General features: G+C 44.3%; 1 protein-coding gene across 1 annotated transcript in view; it reads right to left on the bottom strand.

The window, feature by feature from the left end:
- Positions 1 to 14,638, bottom strand: part of IL18RAP (interleukin 18 receptor accessory protein) — a 30,454-nt gene extending 15,816 nt beyond the window's left edge. Inside the window, 4 exon segments of the mRNA XM_010829683.1 lie at positions 6,985 to 7,168; positions 7,594 to 7,915; positions 8,715 to 8,885; positions 14,316 to 14,638. Coding sequence (XP_010827985.1) covers positions 6,985 to 7,168; positions 7,594 to 7,915; positions 8,715 to 8,787 — 579 coding nt within the window. The 5' untranslated portion in view covers positions 8,788 to 8,885; positions 14,316 to 14,638.
- Positions 14,639 to 16,650: the final 2,012 nt, after the last annotated feature.

Raw genomic sequence — 16,650 nt, 5'->3', positions numbered from 1 at the left:
GAGAAGGGGACGACAGAGGATGAGATGGCTGGATGGCATCACTGATTCGATGGACGTGAGTCTGAGTGAACTCCGGGAGTTGGTGATGGACAGGGAGGCCTGGCGTGCTGTGATTCATGGGGTCGCAAAGAGTCAGACACAACTGAGCGACTGATCTGATCTGATTACCCATGTAGAGACTTCCCTGGTAGCTGAGTGGTAAATAATCAACCTACTAATACAGTAGAAGCGGGTTTGATCTCTGGGTCAGGAAGATCCCCTGGGGAAGGCAATGGCAACCCACTCCAGTGTTCTTGCCTGGAAAATCCCATGGACAGAGGAGCCTGGCGGGCTACAGTCCATGGGCTCATAACAGAGTTGGACATGACTTAGCCATTAACAACAATGCATGTAGACTGCTAAGATTTTTCTCTTCGTATTTCATATGATTATTCTAAGGATTCTCTGACTGGGTTTGCACAGACTACGCTTCCATTTTACAGATGAGAAACTGAGGTTCTGAAGTCTGTGTTTTACTCCATATCGTACAGCTCATGAGAGACCTGAGGATCCATCTACATTTTTCTGATTCTGAGTTTCATGTTCTGATTAAGGAATTTCCCTTCCACTTTGCCTGCTGACTCGCAGAAGCAGGAATTCCCCTCCTCAAGTCTCTGTTGTGTTTCCTGTGGCCCCAGAAAGAATTTCCAGTAGGTTGGCCAGGGGCTGAGAAGAAGATCAGAGCTGGTCAGAGCTGGGCAACTGCAGGTAGGAAGTCAAACAAGACCAAGAAGGGGGACAGATGAGGTTAGACAGTGTTTAGTGGATCTCAAGGATCAAGAAGCTTTTAAAAGGAAGCTTCAGAGCATGGGGTAAAACTCAGAGATGAAACTTCTAGAGAAGATGGTAATATACCTGAAGAACAGAAATTGGTGAAGGTGGGTTTTAAATTATATGAGAAAGTAGTACAGAGAAGAGGATGCAGAACTGGAACCAGACTGTAGCTGGGCCATGCGGAAGATGAGTAATTACTAAGTAAGCCTGATTTATTTTAATGAAAAGTAAGTATGGCTGAGTATGTATCACTAAGATTTTATGAGATGGAGGCTTCCTTAGTGGCTCAGTGGTAAAGAATCTGCCTGCCCACACAAGAGTCAAGTGTTCAGTCCCTGATCAGGGAAGATTCCACACACTAAGGGGCAGCTAAGCCGTGCAGCAACTACTGAAGTAACGAGAGAAGCCACAGCAATGAGAAGCCTGCACACCTAAACTAGAGAGTAGCCCCCGTTTGCCTCAACTAGAGAAAAACCTGCACAGCACTGAAGACCCAGCATAGCCGAAAATAAGCAAAAATTTAAAAACAAGACTTTATGAGACAGAACTCAAGCAAAACATCAAAGAAAAGAGATAAACCATTTGTCTCAAGATGGATGGGAAGCCCTTCTAATAAAACAATCGTAAATGATCCAAGTAGAAAGAGGTGCCGCTGGGGCCTCATGAGAAATTCTTTGTTTTGCTCAGACATGAAACAGTCATGAACAAAACAGGGAAGGAGAAGAGCGGATCAGCGTGAGTGTATGTAAAGAGCATCAGTGAGTCCTACAGAGAACTGACACCTCTGACACCCTGTGGATGGTAGCATTGCACAGAGGGTAGGAAGTTGCCCAGGGTTCAGAAGTTTCACAGTGAGAACCATTGAATGGGCCAATGTGTGGACCTTGGAAATAATTTCCAAAACCCCCTCCCTCCCTGGCATCATATCAGCCTTTGGTCTGGCGAGTCTCACCTGCTCCCCAGCTCCCCATGACCCTGGGCTCACAGGATGTCACTGGGTATCAGGGACAAGAAGAATGAGGCCAGAGGAAATTAAAAGAAGTGGCGGTCTATGTGTGAAGATTCCATGGAACTCAGGTTCAGAGAGGATGCAGCAGCCACGTCAGTGCTGTGGTGTGTGAGTGAGGCCATCTTAAACCACCAGTGGAAAAGTCATTCGGGCACAGTCCTACTGGCAGGAGGTCACGGCCGTGTCGTGGGCACCCAAGGCTCAGTGCCCCAAGCCCTTCCAGAAGAGCCTCTCCCACTGCTCTAACTCTGCCTTGGGTCAAAGATTCACTAAAGATTGAACAAAAAACACACTCCCCTTAATATTAGAAAGAATGAATCTCTCAGTCGTGTCGACTTTTTGTGACCCCATGGACTGTGGCCTCTGTCCATGGGATTCTCCAGGCAAGAATACTAGAGTGGGTTACCATTCCCTTCTCTAGGGAATCTTCCCAACCTAGGGATTGAACCCAGGTATTCCGTATTTCAGGCAGATTCTTTACCCTCTGCACCATCAGGGAAGCCCTCCCAGTGATACTGACTTGGTAAAAAACTTCATTTGGGTTTTTCCACGACATCTCAAAGAAAGATCCAAAGGAACTTTTGGACCAGCTCAATATAACATCATCTGTAGATGAATTCTGTTTAGGCCAGTTATTTGTCCTTATATTTTTATTTAGGGCTTCCTTGGTGGCTCAGACGGTAAAGGATCTGCCTGCAATGTGGGAGACCTGGGTTTGATCCCTGGGTCAGGAAGATTCCCTGGAGAAAGGGATGGCAACCCACTCTAGTATTCTTGCTTGGAGAATCCCATGGACAGAGGAGCCTGGTGAGCTACAGTCCAGTCCATTTGAGTTAATTGATTAATTTATCATTAATGTTAAATTTATGATTAATCTATTTATTATTAAATTATTAACCTACATCTCTGATGTCTCTTGCACTGGCAGGTTGTTTCTTTACCACTAGCGCCGGGGAAGCCCCGTTTGTCTAATGTCATCACTTTTAGTGATTTGCTGCTTCCAGGAGGTCTGTGACTTTCCATGATACCGTGTATGTGTGCCTGTGTGTGTAAGCACAGGTGCACACACACACATGCAATGCATGCACTTCACGCAGTTCATGAAACATAACCTAAATAACGACCTGTCCAAATCTTTATCAGGATGGATACATGTATGAGTTTGCTGTCCACCTGAAACTATCACAGCATTGTTAATCAGGTATCAGTTCAGTTCAGTTCAGTTCATTCAGTCACTCAGTCGTGTCCGACTCTTTGTGACCCCATGAATCGCAGCACCCCAGGCCTCCCTGTCCATCACCAACTCCCGGAGTTCACTCAGACTCACGTCCATCGAGTTGGTGATGCTATCCAGTCATCTCATTCTCTGTAGTCCCCTTTTCCTCCTGCCCCCAATCCCTCCCAGCATCAGAGTCTTTTCCAATGAGTCAACTCTTCGCATGAGGTGGCCAAAGTACTGGAGTTTCAGCTTTAGCATCATTCTTCAATACAAAATAAAAACTTTAAAAAAAGATACAATTTTAACAACAGTCATTGTTTGCCTGCTTTTAAGACAGATGCTACATCACCACTGAACACATCCTGACCTTTGAAGCCAAGCCAGAGAAGAAATAAAACTTCCTTTTGTGCATGTCACACGGTGTTAGGGTTTCGTTCGTAAGAGTGGTTTATACAGAAAGCTGTCAACTACCCTGTGGATTGTGCTTACCAGAAAGCAACAAAGCTTTCATTTCAGGGACACGAACATTGAAACTTCAAATGCATTTTCAACTTAAATAACTGGGGACAAGCTTACTTTCCAGGACTGGGAACAGCCACCTTGACATAGTAAGATGTTGATCACCCCAGATGACGGATTCATTTGAACTGTGGGAAGCTTTGTTCTTAAGAGAGAACTGAAAATAATGAACAGAACCACTGACTTCACTTACTACAATTTAGAGGTTATGAAATTTTTTATTTTTGATTCAAGGATGTTCACTTATAATGTTGTGTTAGTTTCTGGTGTATAGCAAACAGTTACACACACACACACACACACACAATACATGTATGGATGTAAGAGTTGGACTATAAAGAAAGCTGAGCACTGAAGAATTGATGGTTTTGAACTGTGGTGTTGGAGAAGACTCTTGGGAGTCCCTTGGACAGCAAGGAGATCAAACCAGTCAATCATGAAGGAAATCAGTCCTGAATATTTACTGGAAGGACCAATCCTGAAGCTGAAACTCTAATACTTTGGCTACCTCATGCGAAGAACTGACTCATTTGAAAAGACTCTGATGCTTGGAAAGATTGAAGGTGGCAGGAGTAGGGGATGACAGAGGATGAGATGGTTGGATGGCATCACCGACTCAATGGACGTGAGTTTGAGTAAGCTCCAGGAGTTGGTGATGGACAGGGAGGCCTGGCATGCTGTGGTTCATGGGGTCACAAAGAGTCAGACACAACTGAGTGACTGAACTGAACTAATAAAATCTCTCATTGTTTCCATTGTTTCTGCATCTATTTCCCATGAATTGATGGGACCAGATGCCATGATCTTAGTTTTCTGAATGTTGAGCTCTAAGCCAACTTTTTCACTCTCCTCTTTCACTTTCATCAAGAGGCTCTTTAGTTCTTCACTTTCTGCCATAAGGGTGGTGTCATCTGTATACACACACACACACACACATGTATATACATATAATGGAGAAGGCAATGGCAACCCACTCCAGTACTCTGGCCTGGAAAATCCCATGGGTGGAGGAGCCTGGTAGGCTGTAGTCCATGTGGTCGCAAAGAGTCAGACACGACTGAGCAACTTCACTTTCACTTTTCATTTTCATGCATCGGAGAAGGAAATGGCAACCCACTCCAGTGTTCTTGTCTGGAGAATCCCAGGGACGGGGGAGCCTGGTGGGCTGCCGTCTATGGTTGCACAGAGTCGGACACAACTGAAGCGACTTAGCAGAAGCATATACATATACATACTCTTTTTCCTATTCTTTTCCATCATGGCTTTTTACAGGATATTGACTATAGGACCCTGTGCTATACAGTAGAAACTTGTTATCTATTTTATGTATAGTCATTTGTATCTGCTAATCCCAAACTCCTAATTTATCCCTCCCCTCCTTTCTCCTTTGGTAGTCATAAGTTTGTTTTCTATGTCTGGGAATCTGTTTCCTTTTCATCAATAAGTTCGTTTTTGTCGTATTTTAGATTCCACATATAAGAGATATCATATGATGCTTGTCTTTCTCTATCTGACTTACTTCACTTAGTGTAACAATCTCTAGGTCCACCCATGTTCCTGCAAATGGCAATGTTCCATTGTTTTTTACGACTGAGTAATATTGTATTGTGTGCATGTGTGTGTGTGCACGACATCTTCTTTATCCATTCACTGGATGGACACTTCCATATCTTGACTATAGTAAATAGTGCTTCAGTGAACGTTGGGATGCCCGTATTTTTCCAAGTTAGAGTTTCGTCTGCACGTGTGCTCAGGAGTGCGGTTGCGAGATGGTATGGCGACTCTGTTTTCCTTCTGAGGAACCTCCATGTGCTGCCTATAGTGCTGCACCGACTTCACATTCCCATCCCCAGCGTCAGAGGGTTTCCTTTGCTCCACATTCTCTTCAGCAGTTTCTATTTGTAGACGTTTTAATGAAGGCCATGGTGACCAGTGTGAAATGATACCTCTTTGTAGTAAGGTGTTTCTTAAATTAGGATTTAAATGGGGCAGTATGTTTTCAGTGTCACTTTAAAATATAAAATTGAGGCCTTAAACACACACTCACCCTCCCTGTTCACTTACTTCTACAATGGCCATAACACTGGTTGTCACTGAATCTCAAGAGAATCAAGTGAGGAAATAGCATCTCACCCCACAATAATTTTACCTCCAGGAGTATCTGATGCTGAGTCTGGGAATACAAAAAGCCAACAGGTAGAGACTTCCCTGGTGGCTCAATGGCTAAAACTTTGTGCTCCCAATGCAGAAGGCCCGGGTTTGATCACTGGTCAGGGAACTAGATCCCATAGGCTGCAACTAAGCCCCGGTATGGTCAAATAAATAAGTACATTTTTTTAAAGAAATCATAAAAATTATTTGACCAGTGGCAATTTGAAATAATGATTTTACATTAATAAACAGATATATTTGGAAGTCGAATTTAAACTTTCGCATGCTTTCTTAAAGCAAAGTATTGAACTTCAAACAAGCATTGCAAGTGTAGGAGGCAATTTAAACTCTCTTCCCAGATTCTGCCACCCCGGGGTCAACTGCCATCAGAAGAGATGCTCATGCAGCATTTGTGTATCTGATAGGACTCAGAGAAACCATAAGACTCAGTGGGAATGTGAAATGTTTTTGTCATGAAGTTTACTCACACGTCGTTCCTAACTCAGAATCATTTGGGAACTTGTCTTTCCCTAGTTCCTGTTCCCTTTTTGGCTTAACACTGCCCTCCCCCCACCCGCTACTCACCAGTGCGAGACACCTGTCCCCTGGGAGGCCTTGTGTTTGCTGTCTGGTCTGCCCAGATGTGCCCTCTTCAGAAACTACTCTGGTCTCCTGCTGCTTCTAGAAAGCCTTCAAGACACACTTGTTGGGTGCACCTTTCACCTTAACCATACCCTTTGCTTTCCAAAGGCAGTAAAGTTGAACAAATCAGGTTTTCTGCATGAGCGAGTGGTCATAAGTTTATGTCTTAACCTCCCATGTCATGGACTTGAGTTTTAGAGGATTTTCTGGCACTGATCAAGAGGGTGGTTCTAATGATTGGGACATCAGACTCTGTGGCTGCTAGGGGATAGACTGCTTTAGGAAGTCAGGTCTTTTCTGTAGACATGAGGCCACGCTTTGGGAAGTTCTGGAGCAGTGGTCCCCAATATTTCGGCACCAGGGGCAGGTTGCATAGAAGACAGTTTCTCCATGGACCAGGGTCGGGGGAGGGGGTGGTTTTGAGATGATTCAAAAACATTACATTTATTGTGCACTTTAGCTCTATCATTATTACATCAGCTCCTCCTCAGATCATCAGGCGTTAGATTCTGGAGGTTGGGGACCCCTGCTCTAGACCTCAGATTCAAACCCATGCTTCTATAATGTACGTAAGGAGCTATTACCATAAAAAAACAAACTCTGGCATCAGATTCAGAGAAGTCATTCTTACCTGGTACCAGGTCACCTCTGGACTTTGTGCATCACTTTGGTGGCTGAGACCTGGGCAGTAAATGGAGCTCACACTACCAAGAAGAAGGTGTTGCTTATGTGAGACAGAACTCTCACAGGACATATTTGTTTGGGGCTTAACTTCCAAGATCATCCGGACACAGCAGGCATTCTCTTGGGGGCTCCTAGGGAAGTTAATAAAGTCCCATGAACACAGAAGGTCAATCCAGTCAGTCCTAAGGGAAATCAACCCTGAATATTCATTGGGAGGACTGATGCTGAAGCTGAAGCTCCAATACTGTGACCACCTGATGGGAAGAGCTGACTCATTGGAAAAAAGACCCTGATGCCGGGAAAGATTGAAGGCAGGAGGAGAAGGGGGAAGACAGTGGATGAGATGGTTAGATGGCATCACCGACTCAATGGACATAAATTTGAGGAAATTCTGGGAGATAGTGAAGGACAGGGAAGCCTGGCGTGCTGCAGTCCATGGGGTCACAAAGAGTCGGACACGATTTAGCGACTGAACAACAACATGAACACAGCCGCTATATTCAGATAGTAAAGGACGTGGAGATGTTTGCAGAGAGAAATGCACTTGAGACATTACCTCATCCTAGGTCTACAAATATATAACCCGGCATGATTTATCCCCGTGCTCAGAAAATGAAGGTTGCTCTTCTCCTGGATGACCTGAGGAGCATTCTGAGTGATTTCTACTGCTGGGTCTCCATTCTGAGGCTGTAGGTACCACTGGACATCAGATAGGTTCTTACTGCCACTACAGGGCAGGTATTCAGAAGCTCGGGTGGGTGAGAGTTGACTTCCGTGGTAGAAGTGGGATTTCTGTGGCTCTGGCAAATCACAAAACAAGACAAACTCCTCTCCACACCTTGCAGAGTATGTTCTAAGTGGCTTTTCAGTGATGCAATCTGGAAACCACAATAAGCAAAACAACCCAGAAACACATTAGAAGGTGAAACTCTATAGCGTTGGTGCATATACACTATAAAGAATAAAATAGATATACATTGGGAAACAGTTGCACAGCCCAGGAAGCTCAGCTCGGTGCTCTGTGATGACCTAGAGGGGTGGGGTGGGAGGTAGGAGGGAAGTCCAAGAGGGAGGGGATACGTGTGTACATATGGCTGATTCGCAGTGTTGTAAAGCAGAAACACACACAATATTGTAAAGCAATTACATTCCAATAAAAAAAAAAAGCAACTCTATCTTTAAACAGTGACTGGAAAATTGCCTATTCTGTTAAATAAATATTGAAAGTTGTAATTTAAAAAAAAGAATACACTCTAACTTATATTTCCAAAGAGTATATGGTTTCACAAAGAATTAATCTCCCATGGGTCTTTCTTCTTATTATTTCCCATTTTGTGAGGAAAAGAAGTTCAGGTCTAATTCCCTTCCACTGGTCTTCAGCATCACTAATAGTAATGGAGGTTTCCTGTTAGAGATGGCCAACCCACCTGTAATTCCTCTTCAGTTGCATCCGCTGAACACCCAGAGAGGGTAACTGGGCTCCCCATCAATGCTTGGGATCAACTCAAAGCTGTTCAGCCCAATCATGTCTCCCCAAACATGTCACCCCCATTTTAACAGCAGAAAGGAAGTGCTCTGTATAATTATATCATTTTCTCATGTATTACAGAATATCTGTCACTTTTAACTTGGAACATAAGACTCACAGGGTCAGCAGGAAAAGTGAAAACCCCCTACCTGGAGTATTCAATCCTCTAATTCTCCCTCGTGCGACAAGCCAAAGAAGTATCCAGCCCAAAGAGAGCCTCATTCTCCCTGGGTCCCTGTCATCGCCTCAGGACATTGGTTCTGTGGTCAGAGTAGAGGACATTGCCCCTCAGAGCTCCACCCTGAGAATCCTCTTCATTTCTGTAAATCAAGAAATGGGAAATGAAGAAATTGGAACCAGCGATCAAAACGCAAGTCACACAGGAAGCTTTGAAAGGGCAGGTCCTACCCAAGAGCCCTCACATGCCTGCACTCAAGTGGTGTTTTCAGCGGTGTGTGGCAGTCCTGCGTATGTCACTTCTTACTCAACTGAAGGCAGAAGGGCATCTCCGACTCTGGGTCCTGCTTGAATTTATACTCTGTACAGTGTGTTCTTTTGATGCTATTTCTCCCTGGAATACTTTTTTTTTTCTTTTCTTAAGTTTCTCACCAAATATGTATATTTTCAGGCTTCTCTGGTGGCTCAGACAGTAAAGAATCTGCCTGCCATGCAGGAGACCCGGGTTTGATCCCTGGGTCGAGAAGATCCCCTGGAGAAGGCAATGGCAACCCACTCCAGTACTCGTGCCTGGAGAATCCCATGGACAGAGGAGCCTAGCAGGTTACAGTCCATGGAGTTGCAGAGTCAGACACGACTGAGCGACTTTGACTTCACTTCTAATCACATATATTTTCATGAGCAGCTTAGAAAGAGTTAAGAGAAAGTTTTCCTGAAAAGATGACCCAAGTTGAGTGAAGATGCCAGATTCTTGTTAGGGAAGCTAGGCCTGTAGCTCATGTGTATAAATGAGAATGTCTGTGCTTTGCTGGTTTGTAATAGATGCTAGAGAACAGAGGATGTTTGACTTGTGCCCCAAGTGAAACAGGGAGCATTGTTGCTGGGTGGCATTTCTAAGGATTCTCTGAAGTCTGAAAGGGAAAGAAGGTCACCCCAGGGTAGAATGTCAGACCCTGGACTGTGTTCACGGTGGTTTTGTCCACCTTGTTGATAAAGTGGCTGTTGGACGCTTCAAACCATTTGAAAGAGAGGAGAGATGAGGTTGCTGGGTGCATACCCGGGTCCATTCAGGTTGTTGTTCAGTCGCTCAGTCATGTCCAACTCTTTGTGACCCCATGGTTTGTGAGGTAGTTTGAACGTTCTTCGAAGACATTGCCCTTCTTTGGGATTGGAATGAAAACTGGTGTTTTTCAGTCCTGTGGCCACTGCTGAGTTTTCCAAATTTTCTGGCATGTTAAGTGCAGCACTCAAACAGCATCATCTTTTAGGATTTGACATAGCTCAGCTGAAATTCCATCATTCCACTAGCTTTGTTTGTAGTGATGCTTCCTAAGGACCACTTGACTTCACACTCCAGGATGTCTGGCTCTAAGTGAGTAATCACACCATCGTGGTTATCCTGGTCATTAAGGCCTATTTGGCACAGGTCTTCCGTGTATTCTTGCCATTCAGATTGCCATAACAGAAAACCAAAGACCGGGTGATATACCCAAGAGAAACATCTTTCTCAAAATTCTGGGGTCTGGAAAGTCCAAGATCGAGGCACCAGCAGGATCACCTTCTGTGAGGCCTCTTTTCCTGGTTCATAAGTGACACCTTCCCAGCGTCCTCATATGGCCGAAGGGGCTACCCATGTCAGGGAAACAGAACACAGAGACCACCCTGACCTGAAGCACAGAGGAAGTTTGGAGGAAAGACTCGGTATTGACGGTAAAAGCCACAGAGAAGCTGGGCACAAGCAGTACTGGACAGCTTCTGTGAGGCTTGGCCACGGCCCATCAGACCCGCAAGTGTGGAGGGCCTAGGGTGACCAGGACGAGGGAGTCAGAAAGGAAGGTGGGGAGTGGGGCAAGCCACGCCCTCCCCAGGCTACCCTGTGCACAGGAGACAGGACAAGGAAATGTCTCCTCCTGTGCTGACTTCATTCCACCTTGGAGGAGAAGGAGTGGGAGGGGGAGCAGGCCAAATGCAAGTGAGGGTGAGGAGAGAGAGCATGCATCAACTTCTCTGAGGAGGCAGGAAGAGGCAAACCCAGAAAACCACAGAGACATTATCTTGGATGGAGGCGAACAGGGTCATATACAGTGGGAGGTCCCTCCAGATCCGTTTGCCCAGGTGGGACCCGAAGTCAGGATGTTTCCACCCGGCAGCTGATCCGCTGAGAGGAGGGCGTGTTCAGAGAAGAAACGGCTTCACAAGATGGTGGAAGACCTAGGGGGCCAGGGACGGGGACCAGAGTCACCGCATCACTTTTCCCCAGTGGTAACAATGTGGGGGTGAGAGGTGGCTCTTCTTATCTTCTTACCAAGATTGTAATCAAGGAATAGGGCAGGATAAGTAACTGCCTTTCAAGATGCGGTCTGCCTCCCACCTCTGTTTGCCTTTCCTTTGCCCACAAAGCCACTGAAGGGACAATATCTCCATCTCCAGTCACTGCCTGGAAATAAGTCCTAGAAGCATCTGCCTAGACAACAGGCCTGAGAATGTAACTTCTGTGCTGATAACCTCACCAGACCTCCATCCATGAGATAAAGAGTCCATTCCAAAGCATCAGACGCCAAACCCTGTATGACCTAATATGGCTCCCTCATGACTTATCTTGTGCTTCGTCCCCAGAGAGACCTCCACTGACCACTTGCAGCATGATCAAGTGGTCTACCTCCTTCCCTCTTCCCCACTGCCCCAGCCAGCAGCCATCTCTCTTTTTACTTGCGTGTTGGATTGCTTTGTCTTAGCACTCATTATTGTCTGAAAAACATCTTGTTTTAGAGACTTTCCCCCTAACTAGAATCAAAGCTCCATGCTGGCAGGAACTGAGCCTGTCTCGCAGGCTGCACAGCCTAGGACAAATCTTTGTGCATAAATCATAATCAATTCTATTGTCCAAATAAATGCAGAAGAATTCAGGAGCCAAAACAAATCGATATCGACACTTAACTTGCTGTGTGACTCTAACTAAGACACTTAGCCTCCTTCTGCATTTCGGGATTTTTTATTTGCAAAATAAACTATTTGGACTGTAATAGCTGTTCTTTCACCTTAGAGCTAGGGGACTCAAACTTCTGGGGATTTGGCTGGGAAACATGCTTTTTTTTTTCAAAGCTCCCTGACTGGGGAAATCATGAGACTCTATGATTTCTAAGATTATCTCAGCTCTAACATTCCATGGTTCCATGATTGAATGACCAATGACCAATCATAGAAAATCGGCTACCACGACACCTGTAAGTCTCCAGTCCTCAGAAATTCCCATCCAAATCTTGAGTGGACAGATGTTCTGTCCATGACAAGCTCACTTGCTGGCATAGGACCTCAGGCTGCCTGGGACTGTCCCTAGGCTATGCCTTTGTCTCTGGGATTGCGTTTCTCAAATGATCTCCATTATGAGAATCACCCAGAATGCTTGTTACAAATTCAGATGTCTGAGCTCTTCAAACCATATTAAATCAGATTCTCAAAGAGAAGAACATTGGGCTCTATATTTTAAACAAGCGTCAGGGGACTTCCCTGGTGGTAAAGTGGACAGGAATCCACCTGTCAATGCAGGGGACAGGGTTTCTATCCCTGGTCTGGGAAGATCCTACATGCTGTGGAGCAACTAAGCTTGTGTGCTACAATTACTGAGCCTACGAGCTAGAGCCTATGCTGGCAACAAGAGAAGCCACCACAGTGAGAAGCCTGTGCACCGCGATGAAGAGGAGCCGCTGCTCATCGCAACTAGAGAAAAGCCTGCGTGAAACAGTGAAGACCCAGCGCAACCAAAAATAAATAAACGAAAAAACAAACAAGTGTCAGGGACGTCACCGTGACCCAGACAGCGTCCCGGGGCAGTCCTGCTCAAGGGCAAGAATAGAGCCTGGGGAGGTGGGTCTGTGCGAGGGCATGGCAGTTATTGCCAGCACTGCCGTGAACTGAAGGTGAGAGCTGGTCCATTCTGGAAACCCCATCCGTGTGGGATAACTCAATGGGTTTTGTTTGTCAACATCTACCTTTTTGAGATCTTTTAGTTTCGATGAGATGCCTTCCATTCCACCATCACCAAAACACTTCCAAGAATCATAAGGAATTATCCAAGATGCCTTTATCAAACATTTATCATGCACTGAGCAACTTAACCAAACCAGGCTGCAAGTCTGTTCATAAAACAGGAGTAAAACAATAGCCAGGGAGCTCTGAATCTAATGGGGTCCTGACCTTTTACATACTTTCTGCTCACACTTGGGAAGGTGGCTGTTGTCTTTCTGGTTTTACTGATGGACAACCAAGGCTCACATTGCTTGAAGAGTGGACCCCACTATTAATGATAATTGCACATCTTAGAAACATTAGAAGAGCAATTTGTGTCCGTATGAAGAGGGTCTCAGAGACTCTAATTTTCCTATCACCATATGTCATCATCTCAGAGGAGCAGATGAGAGGGGGCTTCCCTGGTGGTCCAGTGGCTAAGACTCTGTGCTCCCAATGCAGAAGGCCTGGGTTCCATTCCTAGTCAGGGAACCAGATCCCACATGCCTCAACTAAGTAGGAGTCTGTATGCCACACTAGGAATCCTGCAAGCTGCCACTAAGACCTGGCACAGCCAAATAAATAAAATTTTTAAGTGGAAATGAGAGTCACAGGGTGACTTCAAGTATCTGAATGGTCTCTTCTCCAAACAGCTTCCATACGTGCTTTCCATATTTCCTTTGTCAGAGGTTGACGATCCCTCCCCTCTGCCCAATCAGTTGGTCAAGACTACGCTTTCAATATCTTTGGTTGATGATGAACTATTCTTTTGCTGATCCAGGCTTTTGGTGGGAGAATAAGAAGAGGAAAGGCAGGCATCAACAAAGAATCTGAAACTCAAGTAGGGGAATCCCACCGTCAAAGACAATTTCCCACGGGATCATCGGTGACTATACACAGAGAACACATGTACATGTAGACATCTGATCTGGTGTAATAGCAACCATTTAATTCAACTACTATAATTATGGTTCTCACATAATCCATGGTAGCTTTATATACCATTGTCTAGGAATTACAGAAGGTCAAGAGTATAGCTGGATCCAGTGGCTAAGACGCTGAGCTCCCAAAGCAGGGGGCCTGGGATTCAATCCCACAGGCCAATCCCTGGCATTGATCTAGGCTAGGGAACTAGATCCCACATGCTGCAACTAAAGATCTCATTCATGTGCCACAACTAGAACCTGGTGCAGCCAAACAAATAATTTTTTTTAAAGAGTGTAGCTCACACTCTCAGAGATCTTAAGGCGGTCAAGTCAAGACAAGCATTGAAATTCAGCAACCACCTTAAATCCCTCTACTCTCCAGCTTTCCCACAACATACTTGAAGCTTTATAGAAAGGCTTATTTGGTAACCACAAGTTTTTTAAAAATGTGAAGCCTCCATATATAGAGAGGTATAAAATTTGCTAGTTCAATACCACACCTATCAGTATAAAATAGTTTATGAAAAGGAACTGCATTAGCAACCCATCCTGAAAATGTTTCAAGTTCTTTTCTCAACTTATATTTGCTGGTTAAGAAATCTAGTGAAAAAAAATGTACTTCTAGTGAAAAATATGTCTTACCTGTACTTCCTGTCCTTAAGCCACTGAAAAGGAGGAAGGAACTTCAAGGCTTTATTTCAGTGACTGCCGGCTTTTCTGTCTGATGAAGAAATGTGAGCATATCCATTTTGAAAGAGGAATACAGTATGTCATCCTGCCCAGAGAGATACATTTAACTCACATAAGTTTAGAAATAATAAGCTAAAACTGGAGAGAAAAAAAAAGGAAAATCTTTTACTAAAGGAAAATGACCATTGACATTGTCAAATTCATGATCATAAAGAGAAAAATCAAATGAACTGCCTCTATCAGTAGAAGGAAATGACCGAAAGATGAAGCATCTAAAATTCTCTCCAGACCAACCTCCTTGACTAGATGAGGTTTGCGGTTAGGTTTAGTTGAAAGAGTGAGTAAGCCTACTTCCTTTACAGGAATTTCCTGTACAGATTATTAGCATTCAACTCAATTTCTCAACTGTGGGTTTTGGGTTTTTCTATTTTGTTTTGTAAAACTCCCCGAAATGTAGCCTTTATGATATAATCTAAAGCTTCTCTTGTGATTAACTTTTTTAATTCTGCAAAAGAAAAAAAAAACTCTATCAACATTTATTTGAAACAATAATTTATTTATATAGACATGGAAATGAATTTAAAGTCTAAAATCACCAAGGTTTTTTGGTGCCTATTTTTATTAAGGAAAGATTCAAAATATAACATATAATTAAGAAGAGCCCGTGTGGCGTGTGCTCAGTTGCTCAGTTGTGTCCGACTCTTGGTGATCCAATGGTCTGTGGCCCACCAGTCTCTTCTGTCCGTGGGGTTTCCCAGGCAAGTATACTTGAGTGGTTTCCTACTCCAGGGGATCTTCCCGACCTAGCGACCAAATTTGCGTCTCCTTCATCTCTTACGTTGGTAGGCGGATTATTTAACCACTGAGCCACCTGGGAAATCCCAATTAAGAATATTACTGTTCCTTTCATAGAACAAATAAAATCACTTAATAAGAACCTGAGGACTCTCTGAGAGCACCCTGGTCAGAAAGAGTTTTGATTAAGCTTCTTGGTTAAGCCTAGAAACCATCCTTCCTCAAGATAAGGCTGATTCATTGAGCATCTGAATGCTCCAGGGCTTTTTCTACATTTATCTAGAGGATGATGTAAAATGCAAAAGAAGACTACATTCACTTTGGGATGAAGGTGAAATAAGTGTTTACCTGAGATGGAGGAGAAAAAAGGGAGTGAGTTATTATAACTAGGAATGAACCCCAAAACATATCCGTCCCAGGTCACAAATCTGCCTAGAATTCCAAGAGAAAACGAGGTTTCTTCCAGGCCTGTTTCCAGACAGGTCACAGGGAACAGATGAACAATATTGCAGGCACGTGAGGCTCCAGGCTCACAGCGTCATGAGGGAGCAACACAGCAGGAAGAATAAAGACCTGGGAAGAGATGTGTCTAGATTGGAAGGGAAAGGCCAAACATAAGGGTTGTCTATGGCCTGTACTCAATACCTGTTGAATTGAACTAGATTCAAGTGAGTTGCAATGTGGGAGCTGGCTTTGTGAAGCTTCAGAGATCCTGATGCAGACCTAGGAGTTGAGTCTAAAGTGATTCAGGGAGGTGATTAATAAAGTGAGTTTGACAGCTCAAATCGAGAATGAAGAGGGCTTGACAGGAGAGGCAATCTTATCTACAGCCCTTGAGGAGGAACTAAAGGTCCTTGACTTAGTTTTATGGCTGAACTGTTAGCATTTCATTTTGTTTTATTGCTATCCTTTGTTTTTGCACTTTCTCACTTTGATTATATTTGCTCTTTGGAACTCAAGGAAGCCTAGGCAGCTAAAGCTCTCCTACAGACAAGAGTGGGGGACTCAGGGTTCTGTCCCTGGGGATGCCTCCAGGGGTCCCCTCAGTTTCACATTCCCTGAAGAGTTTAGCCCCCAACTTACTGTTATGCTCACCAGAACAATGCAACAACGCAAAACGGCTGTCTGGGGAGGCCTTACAAATCACTGTGAAAAGAAGAGAAGCGACAAGCAAAGGAGAAAAGAAAAGATAAAAGCATCTGAATGCAGAGTTCCAAAGAATAGCAAGGAGAGTTAAGAAAGCCTTCCTCAGCGATCAATGCAAAGAAATAGAGGAAAACAACAGAATGGGAAAGACTAGAGATCTCTTCAAGAAAATTAGAGATACCAAGGGAACATTTCATGCAAAGATGGGCTCGATAAAGGACAGAAATGGTATGGACCTAACAGAAGCAGAAGCTATTAAGAAAAGGTGGCAAGAATACACAGAAGAACTGTACAAAAAAGATCTTCACGACCCAGATAATCATGATGGTGTGATCACTCACCTAGA

Source organism: Bison bison, unplaced genomic scaffold (assembly GCF_000754665.1).
Source record: "Bison bison bison isolate TAMUID 2011002044 unplaced genomic scaffold, Bison_UMD1.0 scf7180017864508, whole genome shotgun sequence".
In the NCBI taxonomy this organism is placed as follows: Eukaryota; Metazoa; Chordata; class Mammalia; order Artiodactyla; family Bovidae; genus Bison; species Bison bison.
The sequence above is the reverse complement of the archived record's forward strand: the minus strand, read 5'-3'. Positions and strand labels throughout refer to the sequence as shown.